Source organism: Protomyctophum parallelum (assembly GCF_964188405.1).
Source record: "Protomyctophum parallelum genome assembly, chromosome: 7".
Classification (NCBI taxonomy): domain Eukaryota; kingdom Metazoa; phylum Chordata; class Actinopteri; order Myctophiformes; family Myctophidae; genus Protomyctophum; species Protomyctophum parallelum.
Window position 1 is genome coordinate 51135482 of NC_139705.1, and position 21091 is coordinate 51156572.

The 21091-nt window shown below is 41.5% G+C and overlaps 1 protein-coding gene across 1 annotated transcript in view; it reads left to right on the top strand.

Moving 5' to 3' along the window:
• Window positions 1-1011: 1011 nt before the first annotated feature.
• LOC310862157 (uncharacterized protein) overlaps window positions 1012-21091 on the top strand; it is a gene marked incomplete at both ends in the record, with an annotated part of 28476 nt that continues 8396 nt past the window's right edge. The window contains 3 exons of the mRNA XM_083769891.1: window positions 1012-2340; window positions 4519-4552; window positions 9915-11264. Of these exons, the coding sequence (XP_083626017.1) occupies window positions 1012-2340; window positions 4519-4552; window positions 9915-11264 (2713 nt within the window). The remainder of the gene's footprint in view (window positions 2341-4518; window positions 4553-9914; window positions 11265-21091) is intronic.

The window sequence follows — 21091 nt, forward strand, 5'->3', positions numbered from 1 at the left end:
TACCTGAACACTGACCCAGACCACTGGAACTATACCTGAACACTGGCCCAGACCACTGGAACTATACCTGAACACTGGCCCAGACCACTGGAACTATACCTGAACACTGACCCAGGACCACTGGAACTATACCTGAACACTGACCCAGGACCACTGGAACTATACCTGAACACTGACCCACACCACTGGAACTATACCTGAACACTGACCCAGGACCACTGGAACTATACCTGAACACTGACCCAGACCACTGGAACTATACCTGAACACTGACCCAGGACCACTGGAACTATACCTGAACACTGACCCAGACCACTGGAACTATACCTGAACACTGACCCAGACCACTGGAACTATACCTGAACACTGACCCAGACCACTGGAACTATACCTGAACACTGACCCAGACCACTGGAACTATACCTGAACACTGACCCAGACCACTGGAACTATACCTGAACACTGACCCAAGACCACTGGAACTATACCTGAACACTGACCCAGGACCACTGGAACTATACCTGAACACTGACCCAGACCACTGGAACTATACCTGAACACTGACCCAGACCACTGGAACTATACCTGAACACTGACCCAGACCACTGGAACTATACCTGAACACTGACCCACACCACTGGAACTATACCTGAACACTGACCCAGACCACTGGAACTATACCTGAACACTGACCCAGACCACTGGAACTATACCTGAACACTGACCCAGGACCACTGGAACTATACCTGAACACTGACCCAGACCACTGGAACTATACCTGAACACTGACCCAGGACCACTGGAACTATACCTGAACACTGACCCAGACCACTGGAACTATACCTGAACACTGACCCACACCACTGGAAATACCTGCTGGCTCTATCAGCTGAATGGACTTTAACAACAACCACTTTTACAGTCAAAGTAAACTTCATTAGAATAATTCTAAAAGGAGTGTTACCACCACTGACTGCATTTCCTGTCTTTGTGGCTAAACTCTGAGACAAAATGGCTTCCAACGCCCAGAAGAGATCTCGCCCAGAAGAGGATTATTCCTGCCCCGTGTGTTGCAACATCTTTAAAGATCCTGTTATACTGCCGTGTAGCCACAGCTTCTGTAAAGCCTGTCTGCAGGAATGGTGGAGCGATAAGGTAATAAAGGAATGTCCCGTTTGTAAGAAGAGACATTCAATTGATGATCCACCTCTAAACCGGGCTCTGAAGAACCTGTGTGAGTCCTTCGTACAGGAGAGACATCAGAGAGCTTCAACTGGGTCTGGGGTTCTCTGCCTTCTGCACGCCGATGAGAAACTCAAACTGTTCTGTCTGGATTGTCAACAGCCAGCGTGTTTTGTGTGTCGAGATTCTAAAAAACACGCCAACCACATTTTCAGACCCATCGATGAAGCTGCACCAGAACACAAGGAGAAAGTCCAGAAATCACTGAAGCCTTTACAGGATAAACTGAAGGTTTTTAATGAAGTTAAAACTAACTACGACCAAACGGCAGAACACATTAAGGTCCGGGCCCGGCACACCGAGACGCAGATGAAGGAACAGTTTAAGAAGATGCATCAGTTTCTACATGATGAAGAGGAGGCCAGGATGACTGCACTGAGGGAGGAAGAGCAGCAGAAGAGTCAGATGATGAAGGAGAAGACGGAGGGTCTGAACAGAGACATATCAACCATTTCAGACACAATCAGAGCCACCGAGGAGGAGCTGAGAGCCGAACACGTCTCATTCCTGCAGAACTACAAGACCACAGTGGAAAGAGTCCAGCTCACTGCACTGCAGGACCCACAGCCGGTCTCAGGAGCACTGATAGAAGAGGCCAAACACCTGGGGAACCTGGCCTTCAGAGTCTGGGACAAGATGAAGGACATCGTCTCCTACACTCCTGTCATTCTGGACCCCAACACTGCCCATCCAGAACTCATCCTGTCTGATGATCTGACCAGCGTGAGATATGGAGATGTACAGCAGCTTCCTGACAATCCAGAGAGGTTTAACTACTGGGACTGTGTCGTGGGTTCTGAGGGCTTTAACTCTGGGACTCACAGCTGGGATGTTGAGGTTGGAGACAACACATTCTGGGTACTGGGTGTGTTAGCGGAGTCTTTCCAGAGGAAAGGAAACGGAGCGGGTCAACGTTGGTTCATACGGTTCTATAAAGGTAAATACAAAGCATTCCCCTCCTCAGGGTCAGCCACTGTTCTCTCACTGAAGCAGAACCCCAAGAAGATCAGAGTCCAGCTGGACTGGAACAAAGGAACTCTGTCCTTCTCTGATCCTGATACCAACACACACATCCACACCTTCACACACACACACACACACACACACACACACACACACACACACACACACACACACACACACACACCTTCACTGGCACACTGTTTCCATTCATTCACACTGATCAAACTCTCCCTCTGAAGATGTTACCATGGAAGGTCAGTGTGACTCTGGAACCACGTAGTTAGACATGATGATGATGATGATGATGATGATGTCATGTTATGGATATATTACTGCCTATTGTCAATAATAAAAAAATACTAAAGTTATACACAATATTTACTTTCCATTGTCTGCTATCACTTTAATATATAATAGTATAATATATATGTAATAATAATATCAGGATTATTTGAATGATTTTAAAGGTGATTAATATTAGGGATTCTACTCCAACATGTTCAGTTTTTTCAGGAAATGGAAAATATACATTTATCAGGAAATGAAGAAAACCTTATATTTTGCAATACTGCCTAATCACAGTTGGTGTTGTGACTTTATATATTGTCAATTAGTTGCATGAGAGGGAGAGAGGTGGTGGAGTTAATTAGTTCTGTTTTAGCAGACAGTTTGAGGGTCCAATGGAGTTAAGAGGTTTTGTCCAAAGTGCTTCTTACTACTTTTCATTGGTTCAATATTTTCTAAACAACACACTGGCGTAAATGGTGTTCAATAGCTCTGATTTAAGACAAAAAAAAACAAAAAAAAAAAGAAATGTTAGCTATAGTTTCCTCCCGTGCAAACCTTTACACTTAACTGTACTGTACTTTTTACACAATGTCCTAAGATGTAATAATCAGGTTGGATGAATCTCTTTATGACATTATATAGTTGTATGATGGTTAGCAGAGGTCAGTATGTTAAATATTAGTTAATGTTAATTACTTTAATGAAACCACAGGATGAGGTAGACTATGAACCCTGCAGTCACTTGAATCACTGATAATAAAATGATAACACCATATAAAATAATAATCCTTGAATTGACTGTATAGAATCATTTCAGATGTTGATTTCCATGACTATTTCATCATCTTACTGTTTTATTCTATGCCGTGTCATTGAGCAGTCTGGGTGGGAGGGACTGAGGGTTTTCTTTGTGTCTGTTTTTTGAGGGGCGTTACACAGGTTTAATGTTTGTTTGTAAACACATTGACAATGAAGGGAAAATGTACGTTATAATGTGTTACACAGGTTTAATGTTTGTTTGTAAACACATTGACAATGAAGGGAAAATGTACGTTATAATGTGCTAATTCCGTCATATTGTCTCATTATTGATAATGGCATTTAGTGTTTGTTTTACATCACCTAATCAACATGAGTTAGACTAATATATTAGCGCCCCTCACTTATTTCTTTCCTTTCTTCTTTTTGTTTTAATAAAAAGGGAAAACATGTATACTGTAACTGTACCAATGATATAATCATTTATACCCTGCTTTTAATAAAACCGTATTTGACAAAAAGAATGATCTTTTTTTTTAATCAATCAATGCATACAGCTGCCCCATACATCCCATAATACCATCCACTCTGACTTCAGTCTCTTAAAAATGTTTTCATTTAGTTTTAGTCACGTTTTAGTCACCTGGAATGTTTTAGTGTTTTGTCTAATTTTAGTTGACTATAAATATCATGAGATTTGTGTCGACTAAATATACAGTTGATTTAGTCGACTAAAATGTGTTACGGCAGGCCCTAACAGTATATTTAGTCTTACTTAGTCATCATAGCTTAGTTTTCATTTAGTTTCCATTGTGTTTTTGTCAGTGGAAAAAGGTGTCTTAGTTTTAGTCGACGAAAACAACACTGCTATCTAGCCCTATCTGGATTGGGAAAAACACAAGTCTGTTAATCGCCATAAAAGTCACAATTGACACATAGCAGCTCAAATGACGACAGAGAGACATGGAGATAGAGAGAGCTAGACAGAGTCACTTATCTTTATCTATCACAATAAAAGGGCATATTTTGGAGGACATAAAGTTCGAATGGTTATTAATCATTTGTAAGCTGTGATCAATCTGATTAAAATGCGTATAATCTTTTTACATTCTGTCACTTTACCATTGAGAGAAAGAAAGAGAGAGCGAGAGAGAGCGTGTGTGTGTGTGTGTGTGTGTGTGTGTGTGTGTGTGTGTGTGTGTGTGTGTGTGTGTGTGTGTGTGTGTCCATAACTGTGTGTTATCTTTCACTCTCTATCGCTCCCAGAATGTGCAGAATGCCCACTTTCAAGTTTTCACATGTATAAACAACCTTTTGAAAATAGCAGATCTACAAGCTCACAATGTGTTGCATTGCGACGCATTGTGAGCTTGCAAATCGGCTATTTTCAAACGGCAAAAATGTATACCGGTACAAGGCCAAAGCGGTCGTTAATGCATGTTGTGTAATAATAATCTAAATCTACAAACTAACTAAAGTTTTCAAATAAATGTAGACAATATTTCCCTCTGAGATGTAGTGGAGTAGAAATAAAAGCACTGACATTAGGAAATACTCAATTAAAGTAAAGTACAAATGCCTCTAAATTGTACTGAATTAAATGTACATATAGTTACTTTCCTCCACCGACAAGACTAAAAATGTTTTCTAGCTGAAACCTTTCTTCCCATAACATCCCTTCACCTGTACATTGTAGTTAGAACACACATAGTACAGTATGAGCATTATGAGCCAACAGAAGATGTATTATGTGTAGCAAAGTATGTGCTACTGTACTGTACAGTATGTAGCCGTGTGGAGATAGCGTCCTAATTGGCACGGCGTACAGTGGTGGTGACGAGGCTACTGTAACTGCTGCTGTGCTGACATGCCCACGCTTTGTGTGATCAGCGTCAGTCTGACAATAATATTCTTCTTTCATCCTCGCAAAACATTATACTGTATAGATACAGTATATACATTATACTGTCTGCCATGCTGGTATCCTGGCTCTTTCCCTTTTAACCCATGTACCTGTCTAAATACTTCCTTAATGTAAGCGAAGTCCACACCGACAACACCAGAGGGAGTGCAACAAACCATGTACAACCCAGATTCGGCACAAACAAGGGACTAAATTATTTTCGCTCCTATGCCACCAAAATGTGGAACGCCCTACCAACAGTCATTAAGACATGTGAATCCCTTGACTCCTTCAAAACCGCTCTCAAAGGGCACCTACGGATGGCTGCAATTCGAAACTGGCCTCTGTAAAATCTGAATCCCCCCCCCCTCACTGTATATTGTATCTTTTCCCTTTTTTGCTTCCCATATGATGAATTCCTGCTCTGTACTTTAGCTACATATAAATGTCTATTTGTATGTCTCTAAATGTTTGTATGTCTTTAAATGTTTTGATGAATTGAACAATGTGGACCCTGTTGTAAACAAGTGTAATGCTTAATTGGGTCGTCCACTCACAGTTGACAGTCTTTGTATTGAGTTTGTGCTTAAAATGTACTGTAAATTCTACAAACTGTTAATAAATATTTCAATCAATCAATCAATCAATCAACCCATTTTGACCTGGGAAAACGATTCTACAAATGTCTTCTATATCATGAGAGTTTTATGAAAAACCCTATGTTTCTATGTCAGTGGTTCTCACAGGGTTAAACCCTATGTTTCTATGTCAGTGGTTCTCACAGGGTTAAAACCCTATGTTTCTATGTCAGTGGTTCTCACAGGGTTAAACCGTATGTTTCTATGTCAGTGGTTCACACAGGGTTAAACCCTATGTTTCTATGTCAGTGGTTCTCACAGGGTTAAACCCTATGTTTCTATGTCAGTGGTTCTCACAGGGTTAAACCCTATGTTTCTATGTCAGTGGTTCTCACAGGGTTAAACCCTATGTTTCTATGTCAGTGGTTCTCACAGGGTTAAACCCTATGTTTCTATGTCAGTGGTTCTCACAGGGTTAAACCCTATGTTTCTATGTCAGTGGTTCTCACAGGGTTAAACCCTATGTTTCTATGTCAGTGGTTCTCACAGGGTTAAAACCCTATGTTTCTATGTCAGTGGTTCTCACAGGGTTAAACCCTATGTTTCTATGTCAGTGGTTCTCACAGGGTTAAACCCTATGTTTCTATGTCAGTGGTTCTGAAACATTTTCATATCAAGGATCCCCAAAATGATCTGTAATTGGCCACCGACCCCCATCTGAAAAGATGTTGTTCCAGGGACCCTCCAGAAGCAAAGATTTGAGTAAAAAACTTGAAAGAATACATATTCAAAGATTTGTGCCACATTTGAACGATTATTCAAAAATAGCAGACCTACAAGCTCGTACGTACCGCGGCACTCGGTGCCGCACTACGAGCTTGTAGATTTGTAGATTGTAGATTTTGTAACCCATTTTTCACCCCTGTGTCAAATTATCTAATGTGATCCTGGGCTCTACACACCCTCCACCAACCTAGTCCCCATATATGGGGGACAAGCGGAGAGCAACGGACTTGAACTCATGCTTCCTTCATGCCTGAGTGTCCAAGTCGCTCCTTTACACCTGACAGGGGGGAGTTTCCCTGGTTGGACGTAGCACGTGGAAGGAACACGTTATTGAATTCTCAGTGAGGTTTACTGTGTAAGTCCTTTTCAAGTCATTTTGTTTATTGTTAAACTGTAAAATATCTTGCCTCCATTTAAGGGTTTGATCGTCACATCTGAGGGATCACTGCAAACAAAGCATTTGTGTGTTAAACAGAAAATCTGATTTATTTACTCCATAACAAAAAATACATCGCATGGATGCACCTGAGACATATCCTCAGTGATGTATCCTGATCAACGGGGTTTCGGGTCTCTCAACATCATACCCCTCACTCAGGCGACCCAGCCGGGGTTGATCAAATCCCGACTTACGTCCCAGTAGCTGCCCTCCATCAGTCCATCAGGGAATGAGCAAGGCCACACAATCCGTTGCTCCGGAACTACTCTGTCGGGACTGGGAGAACCAAATTCTAGCACGTGGAAGGACTAGGCTCTGTGGGTTGACTCCTGTCCGGGCCCCTCCTACGTCTCACCAGGTCCACTCCTACGTCTCACCAGGTCCACTCCTGCTCTCACCAGGCCCAGGACCTGTGTGTTGCACCAGACTCCCAGCACCAGGCACTTCATTCAGGAGTGGTGGATTATAATGGCCCTCCTAAAGGCCTCACCAAGGTTTGTTGGGCTTCCTCCTCACGGAGGACACAGGCTGGGGCGTACCCACACTGCTCACCCGGGTGCCGTCTACATTCCGGATGTCACCCGTCTCTCCGGTGGTCACCAGACTATACCCGGTTGTCACATAGTCTATTCCTATGAGTCACTATAAATAGAATAACTATCCATTTCAGCATTGGACTCGAATCAATCAGGCTTTAACCCTCACACACACACAGCCGTGTGCGCACGCACACACATTCAATATTACTGCATATTCATGGTTCAAGACACCCGCCTCCCAATTAATTGTTGAGCCCTCTGTGGAAATATTGACCTTTTGGCCAGCGAGAGAGAGAGAGAGAGAGAGAGACAGAGACAGAGACAGAGACAGAGACAGAGACAGAGACAGAGACAGAGACAGAGAATGAGGACGATGATTACTTATAGCAGGAGATACAGCGAAGCTGATTTAAATTTAACATCATACAGTTTTAAAATAAGGTTGTATACAGAAGGAACATTGACTGATTGGGTCGGGTCAGTTTGAATGAACACATTTAACCACTTAAACTGGTGGTTTCTTGCGGACAGCAACATGAGACATTAGTGTTGTCTACCAGAGGAACACTGGCGTGCCTTGAAACTTGTCCAGGAGAGACAACCACACATTAAATATACAACTATACAAAACCTTTATTATATTAATCAGTACATTTACAGGTCAAATGTTAGGCCTAGAGTAGTTTGCTCATTGGGATGTTTGGCCTGAAGAAGGACAGTAGACCCAAAGCTTGCTAAATAAATACATTGATTGTGCAACAGATCTGAGTGTGCGGAGCTTCCCTTTATTTTTTCTGATGTTTGGCCACATAAGACATTAAAAACCACTGTACAGAATATAAGGAACCCTGAGCGCCCCTGATGAGCAGGACTGTCTCTGTTGTCAGTGTGTGAAAGAGTTCATGTTTAACCTACTGTACATTGTAAAGTACTTCAACAGTACAGTCAAAGTTCAGTCTGACACAATAAAAACATAACTCTTTATTGCGACCGTACGTTGGAGACTAGTTTACTATGAAAAGCTGCAGAGGCGTCTGTCAGTCACTCCATATACTGTATAGCCAGTACAGAATCCATTCCATATGTTGATCTGACCTCATCAAACCCTGTACACTCAATGCACGCTCCATATATGGCCAGTACAGAATCCATTCCATATGTTGATCTGACCTCATCAAACCCTTATACATCTCCATATGTGAGGTTAATTCTCGTCTTACTGGTTCCATTCTCTATTGTTTTCTATAATAAATAAAAGACTGTGTGAGAGTGTGTGTGTGTGTGAGTGTGTGTGTGTGTGTGAGAGTGTGTGTGAGGGTGTGTGTGTGTGTGTGTGTGTGTGTGCGTGTGTGCGTGTGTGAGTTGTGTGTCAGTTTCAAGCCCAAAAGAACACATCATGATGTGTTGTGAGCTTGTAGATCTGCTGTTTTAGGCACAAAACACAACAACTAACTACAAATGTAGGCTTTTTAATAAGGTTGAATTAGGGTGTGTTTGAGAGAAACCATTTACAATTTACAATTTAGGCATTTAGCAGACGCTCTTAATCCAGAGCGACTTACATTTAAGCAAGAACAAAAGCATGGGAATACATCATGAAACAAGCGTAAGCTAAGAAAGTAACAGTGGAATATCTATCTTCTAGAAAGAGAGCGTGTGCAGAGAGAGAGCGTGTGTGTGTGTGTGTGTGTGTGTGTGTGTGTGTGTGTTTGCGTATGTGCGTGCGTGCGCACACCTACATGTGTGACAGAGAGAGAGTGAACTTTGTTACATGTCTACAGATAGTGTGTCAAAGCTCCACCTCTTGCCAGTCTGAATCGAGACGATAAGATTCACGTTCAGATCAAACACAACTTCCACTGAAAGAGAACAGACTGTCTTTCCATCCACACCTAGAGGAAGGAACACTGACCCAGACCACTGGAACTATACCTGAACACTGACCCAGACCACTGGAACTATACCTGAACACTGACCCAGACCACTGGAACTATACCTGAACACTGACCCAGACCACTGGAACTATACCTGAACACTGACCCAGACCACTGGAACTATACCTGAACACTGACCCAGGACCACTGGAACTATACCTGAACACTGACCCAGACCACTGGAACTATACCTGAACACTGACCCAGGACCACTGGAACTATACCTGAACACTGACCCAGACCACTGGAACTATACCTGAACACTGACCCACACCACTGGAACTATACCTGAACACTGACCCACACCACTGGAACTATACCTGAACACTGACCCAGACCACTGGAACTACCTGCTGGCTCTATCAGCTGCATGGACATTAACAACAACCACTTTTACAGTCAAAGTAAACTTCATTAGAATAATTCTAAAAGGAGTGTTACCACCACTGACTGCATTTCCTGTCTTTGTGGCTAAATTCTGAGACAAAATGGCTTCCAACGCATCTCGCCCAGAAGAGGATTATTCCTGTCCTGTGTGTTGCGACATCTTTAAATATCCTGTTATACTGCCGTGTAGCCACAGCTTCTGTAAAGCCTGTCTGCAGGAATGGTGGAGCGATAAGGTAATAAAGGAATGTCCCGTTTGTAAGAAGAGACATTCAATTGATGATCCACCTCTAAACCGGGCTCTGAAGAACCTGTGTGAGTCCTTCGTACAGGAGAGACATCAGAGAGCTTCAACTGGGTCTGGGGTTCTCTGCCTTCTGCACGCCGATAAACTCAAACTGTTCTGTCTGGATTGTCATCAGCCAGCGTGTTTTGTGTGTCGAGATTCTAAAAAACACACCAACCACATTTTCAGACCCATCGATGAAGCTGCACCAGAACACAAGGAGAAAGTCCAGAAATCACTGAAGCCTTTACAGGATAAACTGAAGGTTTTTAATGAAGTTAAAACAAACTACGACCAAACGGCAGAACACATTAAGGTCCGGGCCCGGCACACCGAGACGCAGATGAAGGAACAGTTTAAGAAGATGCATCAGTTTCTACATGATGAAGAGGAGGCCAGGATCACTGCACTGAGGGAGGAAGAGCAGCAGAAGAGTCAGATGATGAAGGAGAAGACGGAGGGTCTGAACAGAGACATATCAACCATTTCAGACACAATCAGAGCCACCGAGGAGGAGCTGAGAGCCGAACACGTCTCATTCCTGCAGAACTACAAGACCACGATGGAGAGAGTCCAGCTCACTGCACTGCAGGACCCACAGCCGGTCTCAGGAGCACTGATAGACGAGGCCAAACACCTGGGGAACCTGGCCTTCAGAGTCTGGGACAAGATGAAGGACATCGTCTCCTACACTCCTGTCATTCTGGACCCCAACACTGCCTTTCCAAAACTCATCCTGTCTGATGATCTGACCAGCGTGAGATTTGGAAAGAAACAGCAGCTCCCTGACAATCCAGAGAGGTTTGACTACTGGGAATATGTCGTGGGTTCTGAGGGCTTTAACTCTGGGACTCACAGCTGGGATGTTGAGGTTGGAGACAACACATTCTGGGTACTGGGTGTGTTAGCGGAGTCTTTCCAGAGGAAAGGAAACGGAGTGGGTCAATGTTGGGCCATATATTTCTATGAAGGTAAATACAAAGCATTCTCCTCCTCAGGGTCAGCCACTGATCTCTCACTGAAGCAGAACCCCAAGAAGATCAGAGTCCAGCTGGACTGGAACAAAGGAACTCTGTCCTTCTCTGATCCTGATACCAACACACACATCCACACCTTCACACACACCTTCACTGGCACACTGTTTCCATTCATTCACCCTGGTATTAACAATACTCTCCCTCTGAAGATGTTACCATGGAAGGTCAGTGTGACTCTGGAACCACGTAGTTAGACATGATGATGATGATGATGATGATGTCATGTTATGGATATATTACTGCCTATTGTCGATAATCAAAAAAATACTAAAGTTATACACAATATTTAGTTTCCATTGTCTGCTATCACTTTTCAATATAATAGTATAATGTATATGTAATAATATCAGGATTATTTGAATGATTTTAAAGGTGATTAATATTAGGGATTCATGTAGACATTAAATGATCTCAGTAGTAATCATGTTGAGGAATTGAGATACTTTACCATAAAATGTACACTATTATATTTATACGGTATATCTCTGCTGTCAGGAAGAAACCACATAACTCCAACATGTTCAGTTTTTTTCAGGAAATGGAAAATATACATTTATCAGGAAATTAAGAAAACCTTATATTTTGCAATACTGCCTATAATCACAGTTGGTGTTGTGACTTTATATATTGTCAATTAGTTGCATGAGAGGGAGAGAGGTGGTGGAGTTAATTAGTTCTGTTTTAGCAGACAGTTTGAGGGTCCAATGGAGTTAAGAGGTTTTGCTTTTTACTACTTTTCATTGGTTCAATATTTTCTAAACAACACACTGACGTAAATGGTGTTCAATAGCTCTGATTTAAGACAAAAAAGAAAAAAAGAAAAAAAGAAATGTTAGCTATAGTTTTCTCCCGTGCAAACCTTTACACTTAACTGTACTGTACTTTTACACAATGTCCTAAGATGTAATAATCAGGTTGGATGAATCTCTTTATGACATTATATAGTTGTATGATGGTTAGCAGAGGTCAGTGTGTTAAATATTAGTTAATGTTAATTACTTTAATGAAACCACAGGATGAGGTAGACTATGAACCCTGCAGTCACTTGAATCACTGATAATAAAATGATAACACCATAAAAAATAATAATCCTTGAATTGACTGTATAGAATCATTTCAGATGTTGATTCCCATGACTATTTCATCATCTTACTGTTTTATTCTATGCCGTGTCATTGAGCAGTCTGGGTGGGAGGGACTGAGGGTTTTCTTTGTGTCTGTTTTTTGAGGGGCGTTACACAGGTTTAATGTTTGTTTGTAAACACATTGACAATGAAGGGAAAATGTACGTTATAATGTGTTACACAGGTTTAATGTTTGTTTGTAAACACATTGACAATGAAGGGAAAATGTACGTTATAATGTGCTAATTCCGTCATATTGTCTCATTATTGATAATGGCATTTAGTGTTTGTTTTACATCACCTAATCAACATGAGTTAGACTTTAATATATTAGCGCCCCTCACTTATTTCTTTCCTTTCTTCTTTTTGTTTTAATAAAAAAGGGAAAAAATGTATACTGTAACTGTACCAATGATATAATCATTTATACCCTGCTTTTAATAAAACCGTATTTGACAAAAAAATACATCTTTTTTTTTAATCAATCAATGCATACAGCTGCCCCATAAATGTATACCGGTACAAGGCCAAAGCGGTCGTTAATGCATGTTGTGTAATAATAATCTAAATCTACAAACTAAGTTTTAAAATAAATGTAGACAATATTTCCCTCTGAGATGTAGTGGAGTAGAAGTAAAAGCACTGACATTAGGAAATACTCAATTAAAGTAAAGTACAAATGCCTCTAAATTGTACTGAATTAAATGTACATATAGTTACTTTCCTCCACCGACAAGACTAAAAATGTTTTCTAGCTGAAACCTTTCTTCCCATAACATCCCTTCACCTGTACATTGTAGTTAGAACACACATAGTACAGTATGAGCATTATGAGCCAACAGAAGATGTATTATGTATAGCAAAGTATGTGCTACTGTACTGTACAGTATGTAGCCGTGTGGAGATAGCGTCCTAATTGGCACGGCGTACAGTGGTGGTGACGAGGCTACTGTAACTGCTGCTGTGCTGACATGCCCACGCTTTGTGTGATCAGCGTCAGTCTGACAGTAATATTCTTCTTTCATCCTCGCAAAACATTATACTGTATAGATACAGTATATACATTATACTGTCTGCCATGCTGGTATCCTGGCTCTTTCCCTTTTAACCCATGTACCTGTCTAAATACTTCCTTAATGTAAGCGAAGTCCACACCGACAACACCAGAGGGAGTGCAACAAACCATGTACAACCCAGATTCGGCACAAACAAGGGACTAAATTCTTTTCGCTCCTATGCCACCAAAATGTGGAACGCCCTACCAACAGTCATTAAGACATGTGAATCCCTTGACTCCTTCAAAACCGCTCTCAAAGGGCACCTACGGATGGCTGCAATTCGAAACTGGCCTCTGTAAAATCTGAATCCCCCCCCCCCTCACTGTATATTGTATCTTTTCCCTTTTTTGCTTCCCATATGATGAATTCCTGCTCTGTACTTTAGCTACATAGAAATGTCTATTTGTATGTCTCTAAATGTTTGTATGTCTTTAAATGTTTTGATGAATTGAACAATGTGGACCCTGTTGTAAACAAGTGTAATGCTTAATTGGGTCGTCCACTCACAGTTGACAGTCTTTGTATTGAGTTTGTGCTTAAAATGTACTGTAAATTCTACAAACTGTTAATAAATATTTCAATCAATCAATCAATCAACCCATTTTGACCTGGGAAAACGATTCTACAAATGTCTTCTATATCATGAGAGTTTTATGAAAAACCCTATGTTTCTATGTGAGTGGTTCTCACAGGGTTAAACCCTATGTTTCTATGTCAGTGGTTCTCACAGGGTTAAACCCTATGTTTCTATGTCAGTGGTTCTCACAGGGTTAAACCCTATGTTTCTATGTCAGTGGTTCTCACAGGGTTAAACCCTATGTTTCTATGTCAGTGGTTCTCACAGGGTTAAACCCTATGTTTCTATGTCAGTGGTTCTCACAGGGTTAAACCCTATGTTTCTATGTCAGTGGTTCTCACAGGGTTAAACCCTATGTTTCTATGTCAGTGGTGCTCACAGGGTTAAACCCTATGTTTCTATGTCAGTGGTTCTCACAGGGTTAAACCCTATGTTTCTATGTCAGTGGTTCTCACAGGGTTAAACCCTATGTTTCTATGTCAGTGGTTCTCACAGGGTTAAACCCTATGTTTCTATGTCAGTGGTTCTCACAGGGTTAAACCCTATGTTTCTATGTCAGTGGTTCTCACAGGGTTAAACCCTATGTTTCTATGTCAGTGGTGCTCACAGGGTTAAACCCTATGTTTCTATGTCAGTGGTTCTCACAGGGTTAAACCCTATGTTTCTATGTCAGTGGTTCTCACAGGGTTAAACCCTATGTTTCTATGTCAGTGGTTCTCACAGGGTTAAACCCTATGTTTCTATGTCAGTGGTTCTCACAGGGTTAAACCCTATGTTTCTATGTCAGTGGTTCTGACACATTTTCATGTCAAGGATCCCCAAAATTATCTGTAATTGGCCACCGACCCCCATCTGAAAAGATGTTGTTCCAGGGACCCTCCAGAAGCAAAGGTTTGAGTTAAAAACTTTGGCTCATGAAAGAATACATATTCAAAGATCTGTGCCACATTTTAACGATTATTCAGAAATAGCAGACCTACAAGCTCGTAGTACCGCGGCACTCGGTGCCGCGGTACGTACGAGCTTGTAGATCTGCAATTTTTCAATAGCTAAAGTATATAACATAATGCTTAAAACTCTTCTGGCTGAAAATGTCGTGCAAGCGAGAGATTAAAAGAGGAAGCGCAGTATTAATTGACCTTTGTCACACTGTCTCCTGTTTCTCAATCCTGGTGTGCGCTGCACGCACGTTATTGAATTCCCAGTGAGGTTTACTGTGTAAGTCCTTTTCAAGTCATTTTGGACTCATTGTTAAACTGTAAAATATCTCGCCTCCATTTAAGGGTTTGATCGTCACATCTGAGGATCACTGCAAACTAGGGATGCACCGAAAGGGAAATTCTTGGCCAAAAACCGAATACCGAATAGAGGAAACCGTTGGCCGAAAACCGAATACCGAACATCCGATATTAAAGCAACCTGATTTATGGCAAAATAAATGGTTATGGCAAAACTTAACTTAAATAATAATCACTATTATGGGTCCATAAAACATTTATTCAGCCTTTTGAATGCATTAATTGCATACACTATTCAGTGATATATTTTCTTCCTCTTCGGGCCGAAACCGAATAGGCCGAAAATGCATTTCTAGCCATTTTCTGCCGAACATTTTCTGCGGCCGAATTTTCGGTGCATCACTAGTTAAAATGGTATGTTTATACAGAGTAATTAAAGAATAAATAATCTCTCAATCACCTGGTAATGACCTGTAGCTGAAAGGTCAGAAGGTCAGTCCTTGCGAACCCCTGGCGTACCCCTGGCCCGGGGTTCATGTGGTTAAGCCTTTGGGTTAAGAGTTGTGACCGACAACAGCCGAGGTGCGCATGGCTATCTTTTAGCATGAATATTTCACCTAAATATAGAAAACACATTGTGCACAAGACCTGTCAGTCTATCTGCGAAGCATTTAGCCTGCACGCACACACACACACACTCACACACTCTCACACACTCTCTCACACACACACAGTATTTGTTATTGACCAATATTGGTCAATAAAAGCCACTGCATCACTAGGTTTTGGTCTCATCTCATTATGTGAAACTCATGTGGTTGTAACAGCTGTAACAGGTCGCTGCAGAAGAAAAGGATTTCCTAAATATGACTATATTCTTCTACATGCGTGCATATAGGCTATCATATATAAAAGAACAGGTTATTATTTCTGAGGACATTACTGATTACATCTTTCATGTCACTTTAACCCATTCTGATCTGGGATCAGATTCACACGAGGTTTCCACTGGACACACACTGGTCTGATCAACCCATTCTGACCTGTGATCAGATTCTAAAAATGTCAGTCGTTCTTCTTCGATTTTTCAAAAAATAGCAGACCTACAAGCTCGTATCGCGCCACTCGGTGGCGCGATATGAGCTTGTAGATCTGCTATTTTTCAATAGATAAAGCATAACATGATGCTGACACCAAAATGGGTGCCCGTTCAGAATGGGTTAACTTGACAAGCAGTGTTCCATGCACTCTCTGCCCAGATAGATAACTCAGCCTGTTTTTTATTTATTTGCCTGTCCCTCCTCTGTGAATGAACATGTTCTGGACTCAAGCTCCGGTAATCTTTGAATTTCTCATAATAAGAACCATCCCAGCCCTACTGGGCAATACTCGGATTACGGGAGGCTCTCTCACCATTTAAACTTGTCCAAAATGCAGCAGCCAGAGCTTTGACTAGAACTAAGATGAGAGAACATATTACTCCAGTTTTGGCTTCACTGCACTGGCTTCCGGTTGTTTTTAGGATTTATTTTAAAATTATTTTACTTGTGTATTGTGTAATGTGTATAAAGCTCTCAATGGTCTCGCACCTTCCTACCTACATGACTGCCTGCCTAAATATGTCCCAAACCGCCCCCTAAGGTCTTCCACTGCTGGCCTGCTCGCTTTGCCTAAATAAATGGCAACAAAAAAATACGGGGAAGCAGCTTTTTGCGTCTACGGGCCGTCGGCATGGAACAAGCTCCCTCTGTACCTTCGTCAGGCAGCCTCTGTAGACATTTTTAAAGCACAGCTCAAGACCTACACTTCTACACCCTTGCTTTTAATTGATCTTTTATTTTTTGTTATTCATGTCCTCACTGTACTGCATTACTGCTTGTTTTTGTTTTTTTTAAGTTTATGCCTTGCGTTTCTTTGCTTTTATTCTCCATTGCTCTGTAAAGCACTTTGAGCTGCATGTCATGTCATGAAAGGTGCTATACAAATAAAGTTGTATTATTACAAAAAATCTCCCATCCTTCAGATGTCGCCATTATTCACTATTTGTAAACCTCTGACCCCAGAAAAGAACACTTCCTGATGTCAAAGGATTGTTTTTAACCCATTCTGACCGGGCACCTATTTTGGTGTCGGCATCATGTTATGCTTTATCTATTGAAAAATAGCAGATCTACAAGCTCATATCGCGCCACCGAGTGGCGCGATACGAGCTTGTAGGTCTGCTATTTTTTGAAAAATCGAAGAACGACTGACATTTTTTAAAATCTGATCTCAGGTCAGAATGGGTTTAATCAGACCAGTGTGTGTCCAGTGGAAACCTCGTATGAATCTGATCTCAGGTCAGAATGGGTTAATTCTGTACTGTACTGTACAGTATAACAATTCCACTGATGAATCATCAGTGGGAGAACTGTCTCATGCTGTTTTGGACTACCGTTCTTTCTCCCCATTATAACGGATGACAACATAAAGTCCATAGACTCCTTCTTGTGTCGTGTCACTGATTCCTTTGGGTTTAACAATACGTTTAGTATTCAAGGCTAACATTATACATTAAACTTTATCCCATTTAGCCCCGACGTTGAAATTAGAAAAATAATCTTCTAAATCACGAAAGATTTCTGAAAAACCTCATGTTTCTGACTCCAAAAAATATATGTAATTACAGTTTGTGCCGAGTCTTAATCTGAGTACAGATTGTCTCCAAACCTGATTCTCTTTGACGTGTGTGAGAGAGAGAGAGAGAGAGAGAGAGAGAGAGAGAGAGACAGAGACAAGAGAGAAGATAATTATCCCATTTTGGGGCGGGAACCCCTTTCGGTGTTAGCATTACGTTATGTTTTAGCTATTGAAAAATAGCAGAATAACAGGTTGTAGATCTGCTATTTTTGAAAAATCGAAGAACCACTGACACAGAAACACAGCTTTTTTCAGAAAACTGTCAGGATGTACGAAGACATTTTTTTAATCTGATGATCTCAGGTCAGAATGGAAAACTGTCAGGATGTATGTACTGTACTGTAGAAGACATTTTTAGAATCTGATCTCAGGTCAGAATGGGTTATCTTGGGTGTGAGCGGCCAGTTGATATTGATTGTGTTTTTGTTACAGCCTCACTGCGCCCGTTGGCCACAGAAACTGTGGACTATTTTTTGTTGTGGTTCTTGTTTTTCATGTCTTTTGTGATTTCGAGTGGCAACAATTAAGGCCTGCAGGCTTATAGCTGCAGACATGCTCCTATGTGACAAGCTAGATTCAGACAAATAAAACCCATTCTGACCCGAGATCAGATTCTAAAAAATGTCTTCTATACATCCTGACAGTTTTCTGAAAAAGCTATGTATCTATGTCAGTCGTTCTTTTCGATTTTCAAAAATAGCAGACCTACAAGCTCGTAGCGCGCCACTCGGTGGCGCGCTACGAGCTTGTAGATCTGCTATTTTCCAATAGCTAAAGCAGGGTGGGCCATTTGCGGCCCACAGAGCGCCCCCTTGTGGCCCATGAAAGAATTAAATAAAAAAGCGTCCCAGATATAAATGGCATTAAATGGGGGTCAGTAGCCTATGCATGTCAAACTGGGCAATCTTTTCAAATGGGGTATTGCCCTGAAAATGAATTTTCAGGGCAATACCTCGACCTCACGCGTGCAGACTCGGCCCCCAGCCTGGTACGCTAGTCAAAATATGGCCCTTGAGGAAAACACAATGCGTTACACTTGCAACTAAACACACCGAGCTTGTAGATATGCATTTTTTTTCTTTTTGAAAATGCTAGACTTTTTTTTGGGGGGGGGGGGGGGGAACTCTCTGAAACAGTTTTGAAATGTATCCGTACTATAGACGAATAACAGTTTAAATCCACGCCCTTGACCCACTGCTATCCTGTCTGTCCAACATCAAATGCTGGATGAGTAAGAACTTTCTCTGACTGAACGAGGATAAGACAGAAGTTCTTATAATTGGCTCTAATGAGCAAAAATAATTGATACAAAATAAACTTGGTAACCTATATATGTAGGAAGTAAGTCGAAAGTAAAGAGCCTATAGGGGTTATTATCTGAATTTTAATGCGCACATTAATCAAGCTACCAAGACAGCTTTCTTTCATCTTAGAAACATTGCACGTATTAGAGCATATTTATCTTTAGATGATGCTAAAACATTGGTCCATGCTTTTGTCTTTTCTCGATTAGACTACTGTAATGCCCTCCTCTAAGGTCTGCCTTATCGATTAGACTACCGTAATGCCCTCCTCTAAGGCCTGCCCAAAGAAGTCAACGGACAAACTCTAACTTGTTCAAAATGCGGCTGCTGTGTGGAGTTTGCATGTTCTCCCCGTGTCCCCTAGGGTAGCTACCCTCACAAAAACATGCCGTAATCCTGGTCTCTAAAACTACCTCCCCCTGGCCAGCCGGGGCGCCTGATGGAGGGGAAAGGAACTGGTCGGAATAACGTGTCCCTTCCATGCGCTACGTCCGGCCGGGGAAACTCCCCCCTGTCAGGTGAAAAGAAGCAGCTTGGACTCCTCATGCATAGAAGGAGGCATGAGGTCAGTCCGCTGCCCCCCCAGGTTGGCAGAGGAAGTGTAAGCGCCCAGGATTACATTAGATAATTGGCACTGGGTGAAAAGAAAACTGGGTTACAAAATCGTGGGATAAAAATTTAAGATAAAAAAAAATGCGGCTGCTAGAGTACTAACTAGAACTAAAATGAGAGAACACATCACCCCAGTTCTATCATCACTGCATTGGCTCCCAGTGGTTTTTAGAATTGATTTTAAAATGATTTTACTTGTTTTTAAATCTCTATAAATGGTCTTGCACCTCCGTGACTGCCTACCTAGATATGTCCCTAACCGCCCCCTCAGGTCCTCCACTGCTGGCCTACTTGAAGTGCCTAAAAGAATGTGCACAAAAAAAGAATATGGTGAGGCAGCTTTTTGCTTCTACGGCCCAACAGCCTGGAATAAACTACCATTCGAGCTCAGACACGCTAACCTGACGCTGCCAGATGAGGGCGGTATTGGGTAACCATGTTCCCCAACACAGCACTCATCTGGGATCTCTCAGGCAGTTGAGCTGACAAAAATCCGTTCCGTACCGGACCAATCAGCGTGAGCTAAGGGCGGGACATGGGCGAAACCGGATGTGAAGCTATATAGACACGTCAATATGATTGGTTGTGTTTGCACGCCCACACGGTGATAGACAGACGGTCCCATCCAATCATCTACCAAGTATCTTGAAAAAAAGGAACAGCCCCGTCATCGAATTTGCTTCCGCGATCCCAGATCCCAATAAGCTGTGAAACAAATTTGTGTAGCAAGCTTCTTGGATCTGGCAGCGTCAGGTTACAGACACGCACCCTAAGTAGTTAAAATGATAGAACAATGGCAAAGAACAAAATTGAATATAAGAACATAAAATAAATAAAAACAAATAAAAACACCACATGCAGCAATCAGTCAGGGCACGGTAGGAACGTGCATAGTAAAACTCAACTAAAAGCAAGGGTGAAGAGGTGAGTCTTGAGTTGAGATTTAAAAATGTGTTTTATTGTATTCTATTTTTGTGTCCTGCCCTGTGAAGCACTTTGAGCTGCATTTATGTACAGTATGAAAGGTGCTATACAAATAAAGTTTATTATTATTATTTATTATTTTATTCTGACCACGAAAAGGCCTCATTTTCCTGACCCCCTTATCCATCTACATTTATACATTATGGATAATTACTGTGAACTTACAATTTACAATTCAGGCATTTAGCAGACGCTCTTAATCCAGAGCGACTTACATTTAAGCAAGAACAAAAGCATGGGAATACATCACAAAAGCATTTATCATGAAACATGCGTAAGCTAAGAAAGTAACAGTGGAATATCTATATAATGAAACTATACACACACTATTCATATAAACTATACATATTTACTACTATGCTATTGATGTATCT